The sequence below is a fragment of the Felis catus genome, chromosome A1 (genome assembly GCF_018350175.1).
Source record: "Felis catus isolate Fca126 chromosome A1, F.catus_Fca126_mat1.0, whole genome shotgun sequence".
Taxonomy (NCBI): Eukaryota; Metazoa; Chordata; class Mammalia; order Carnivora; family Felidae; genus Felis; species Felis catus.
The window spans coordinates 117066612-117071642 of record NC_058368.1 but is presented as its reverse complement, the minus strand read 5'-3'; the positions used below and the strand labels follow the sequence as shown (position 1 = coordinate 117071642).

Genomic DNA, 5031 nt, shown 5'->3' with positions numbered 1-5031 from the left:
TTGAGGGTAATATCAAAACATAACAAAAAATCCCTCAGGGTGCCTGGCTGGCTCAGTCACTAAAGCATGTGACCCTTGATCTTCGAGTGGTGAGTTCCAGCCCCACTTGGGGATAGAGTTTATTTTAAGAAAAAAAAAAAGTAAAATAAATTTTTAAAAATCCTTCAAATATGACATGAAGAATTTAAAATTCTTTTTCCAGTGTAAAACGGCACAGTGTTCTCACATAGCTCTTTTCTTTGTCAAAAATTTGCCAAGGGACACCTGGATGGCTGAGCCAGGTAAGCCTCCAACCCTTGATTTTGGCTCAGGTCATGATCTCATGGGGTGTGAGATCAAGTCCCACATTGGGCTCTGTGCTCATATCAGGGAGCCTGGTTGGGATTCTCTCTCTCTCTCCCTCTGCCCCTACCCCCTCTCAAAATAAATAAATAAACATTAGGAAAAAAAGTTTGCCCAGATAACAAGAACCCCTAAAGTCAAAAAGAGTAAGAGATGAGACAACAGTGAATGAGGAATGTTAATCTGTTTTCAGAAGTCCAAAGCAGAGGAAAGAATGATAAATTCAGAGATCAGAGAAAGTTACATGCTAAATGTCTGCAAGGCAGTATACCAAAGAGAGACAAACCCAACTGACAGAACCTGCAAGAGGCTCAATATTTGCAGGCAGAAGTTTCCAAGGAAGGGGGAAAGGCATGAGGCTGGACATGGGGGATTCATTAAAGTATATCCAGAGCTATTGGATGTCCAGGATTCCTATCCCTCCCTAGAATGACTTCCTTCCCCATCCCACAGATGAAAAGTGTACTTTCTAGGTAAATTGAACCAAAGGAGGCTCAAACTCAGAGAAAGCAGACACAGATAAAGTGTTGTACAGCATCAAACAAAATTAGGTGAAAATCTATGTACTTTACTGCAGTAATGTTACCCCTCTTACTCCATTCTTGGTCTCATTAAATCCATTTCCAAGGCATACATCTACACACACACACACACACACACACACACACACACACAGTTAAGATTCAAAGATTATTCTCTAAAGAAACCATGTGATCCAGAGAAAAGAGGTCAGATACTGACATTTGGGCCTTCTCCAAAGAAAAGGCCAGGTCACTATCTACTTCAATGAAGTCTACCTGCTGACAAGCTATCCATGCACCATTTGCTTTTCAGTGCCTCACTAGTATGTATGTATGTATGTATTCATTTATTTTTGTTTAATTAATTTATTTTTAATTTACATCCAAGTTAGTTAACAGATAGTGCAACAATGATTTCAGGAGTAGATTCCTTAATGCTCCTTAACCAGTTAGCCCATTCCCCCCTCCCACAACCCCTCCACAACCCTCTGTTTGTTCTCTGTATTTTAGAGTCCCCCTGGGGCGCCTGGGTGGCTCAGTTACGCATCAACTTCGGCTCAGGTCATGACTTCCGCTCGGGTCATGATCTCATGGTTCATGAGTTCGAGCCCCTAGACGGGCTCTATGCTGTCAGCTGGAGCCTGAAGCCTGCTTCAGATTCTGTCTCCCTCTCTCTCTGCCCTTCCCCCACTCGCACTCTCTCTCTCAAAAATAAATAAAACATTAAAAAAATTTTAAAGAATCCCTTATGTTTTGTCCCCTCTCTGTTTTTATATTATTTTTGCTTCCTTTCCCTTATGTTCATGTTTTGTATCTTAAATTTCTCATATGAATGAAATAATATATGTCTTTCTATGACTAATTTCGCTTAGCATAATACCCTCTAGTTCCATCCACGTAGTTGCAAATGGACTTTTATTTTTTATTTCAATGCCTCACTTATTTTTTAAAAAATTTTATATTTATTTATGTTTTGAGAGAGAAAGAGGGAGCAAGCAGGAACGGGGCAGAGAGAGGGAGACAGAGGATCTGAAGCAGGCTCTGTGCTGACAGCAGAGAGCCCCAAAAGGGGCTCAAATTGTGAGATTATGACCTGAGCAGAAGTCTTGACACTTAACAGACTGAGCCACTAGGCGCCCCAGTACCTCATTTGATTAACTGATAGCCAAAGATAATCAGACAAGGAAAGGTTTCCGAAGGTAGAATCATTTCAGCGTACTTCCTGCCCCTTTCATTTTATTTTTACCCCCAAAATAAAACACCAACTAGGCCTTGGAATGAAAACCTTAAGAGAATTAATTCTAACAATGGGATTACGAGCATCTATCCGGAAGGTAAAGTGTGTCCTAAAAAGCGGTATCCTCAAGCTTATGTCCAAAACCGCACCTTGCCTTGGAAGCCAGTCCTGTTGGCATTTGTATCCCGAACGCCCGCTGCTGTGCTCTAGAGAGCGCTGGAACCACACAGCTCTTTTCTATCAACTTTCTTAGCAACACATAAATACCTGTTTTCCAAGCCAATTGTAAAAACGCTGTATCCTACCTCCGAAAATGATGAGGACTCTGGGCCACCGGTTTCTAGGACTTCAGCCCCAGATCCTGAGCGATGTTGCCATGAAAATAGCCATTCTCCAGCCGGCACCGCGGAGCGGATCTGCTCGCGTTAGGCTTGCTCTCCCACCGTCACCGGGGCGTCCCCAGTCGAGGGAAGACCAGGACCCAGAGAGGTGCGGCGGGGCCTCACCCTGCGGCAGAGCCGCCATTCCAGTTTTCTGATCAAAAGCAGCCACCGACTATCATGTAAAAAACCCCAAGTAGTTTATCTTCTCTGTTTGAAACCTCTGTGTCTTTAGATTTGACCCTTTGACTCCAGGCTCGACCAACAGGAGCATATCCCCTTTTATTTTGCCTAGTAAGAAATGTGGGGAGTAGGTGGGAACCTAGCCGAAGGGGAAAGCACGAACATCGGCGCCTATTGTCTCTGCCCTTAAATGAAAGAATTTATAAAGTAGCTTTCAATCTCTGTGTTACAATTCATTAAAAGTGTGTACCGAGACCTCGTCCCCGGCGGGCGGGTGCGGGGAGGGCCGGGCGGATGGGGGCGGGGCGGGGGCGGGGGGGGGGCGGGCGCTGCGGGCAGCAGGGCACGCTGGAGGGCCTCGAGCACGCCGGCAAGCCGGGGGTTATTTCTGTGCGCGGGAGCGCGTCCCGAGGCCTCTCCTGAGGTTAAGCGGCTTCTCCCCAGGAGGAGGGAGAGTGGAGAATGGGCGTCTGGCTGTGGGACGCCTGCCCTGAGCTCCAGAGAGTTGCTTCCCACGGAGACCAGCGGAAGAGTGGGCGAACATGAAGTCCAATCCTGCCATCCAAGCCACCATCGACCTCACAGCGGGCGCCATAGGGGGCACAGCATGTGTCCTGACTGGGCAGCCTTTCGACACAGTGAAAGTGAAGATGCAGACGTTCCCCGGCCTGTACAAGAGCTTCACCGACTGCTGCCTGAAGACGTACTCCCAAGTGGGTTTCCGCGGCTTCTACAAGGGGACTGGCCCAGCGCTGATTGCCTACGTCGCCGAGAACTCTGTCCTCTTCATGTGCTATGGCTTCTGCCAACAGCTTGTGAAGAAAGTAGTTGGATTGGACAAACAGGAGAAGCTGAGTGAACTACAGACCGCAACTGCGGGGTCCTTCGCCTCCGTGTTTGCTGCGCTGGCCCTGTGCCCCACTGAGCTTGTGAAGTGCCGGCTACAGACCATGCACGAAATGGAAATGTCAGGGAAAATAACAAAAAGCCAGAACACAGTCTGGTCCGTCGTGAAGAGTATCCTTAGAAAGGATGGCTTCTTGGGCTTCTACCACGGACTTTCGAGCACTCTACTTCAAGAAGTACCGGGCTATTTCTTCTTCTTTGGTGGCTATGAACTGAGTCGATCATTTTTTGCCTCAGGGAGATCAAAAGACGAACTAGGCCCTGTCCCTTTGATGCTAAGTGGTGGAATTGCTGGAATTTGCCTTTGGCTTGTCATATACCCAGTGGATTGTATCAAATCCAGAATTCAGGTTCTTTCCATGTCTGGAAAACAGGCTGGATTTATGGGAACTCTTGTAAGTATTGTGGAAAATGAAGGAATAGCAGCCTTATATTCTGGAATGAAAGCTACTATGATTCGAGCATTCCCTGCCAATGGATCACTATTTTTAGCTTATGAATATAGCAGGAGGATGATGATGAGCCAGTTTGAAGCATATTGAAGTGTCTTGGTGAACTGGATCTCAGTAAATGCCTTAGAGGACTATAGTTTATCTCTGGTTTCATGGAGTACTGGACCAATGTGGAATTATTTTTTACTTCATGGGAATTTTGTTTTTGTCTTCCCTTCTTCTACCCTAAACTTTATGGAAGATCTTCTATTTTACATCATATAATTTCTACCCATAATTGTATTAAAATAGAAGATGACTGCTCTTGTGTTTGGTGGGATATACAGAGTGAGCTGGTGGTCTGTGAACCTGTTCTGAATGCTAAATCTAGTTATATCACGGCTTTTGCATAAACCTGTACATGTACATGCAGTTTAGTTGGTTATCTGTTGTGAGTAAAACAGTTTGGTCCCATGTTTAATGTCATATCAGCAGAAAGAGGTAACCATGTTTCATGAAGATGATCATAAATGATAGCTTAACCCATTCTGCTTAACATGTTCTCTATACTAGGCAATTAAAGTTTTTAAAAAGTTTTTGTGTGGTGCTTGAAACCCCAAATACCCACCTAGATTTTTTTTTTTTAAATAGGAATCACTTCTTCTTTTTTTTTTTTCTTTTTTTTTTTATTTTTATTTATTTTTGGGAGAGAGACAGAGCATGAACGGGGGAGGGGCAGAAAGAGAGGGAGACACAGAATTGGAAACAGGCTCCAGGCTCTGAGCCATCAGCCCAGAGCCTGACGTGGGGCTCGAACTCATGGACCGCAAGATCGTGACCTGGCTGAAGTCAGACGCTTAACCGACTGCGCCACCCAGGCGCCTCCCCACCTAGATTTTTAAGAGGACAACATACTTGCATACTGATGTGGCTTCCACATTGTTGAGTACAATTTCAGAGTAAGCCTCCTGCAATTTCTCTATTCTTAACATAGTGGCATTCACTTTCAAAGTGGGATCATATTCGGCACT

General features: G+C 45.1%; 1 protein-coding gene across 1 annotated transcript; it reads left to right on the top strand.

Moving 5' to 3' along the window:
* The first annotated feature begins 3026 nt into the window (after positions 1–3026).
* On the top strand, positions 3027–4596 carry SLC25A2 (solute carrier family 25 member 2). Its single transcript, XM_011282600.4, has one exon. It carries the CDS (start codon positions 3206–3208, stop codon positions 4109–4111), a length of 906 nt encoding a protein of 301 aa, XP_011280902.1. The 5' UTR covers positions 3027–3205; the 3' UTR covers positions 4112–4596.
* Positions 4597–5031: the final 435 nt, after the last annotated feature.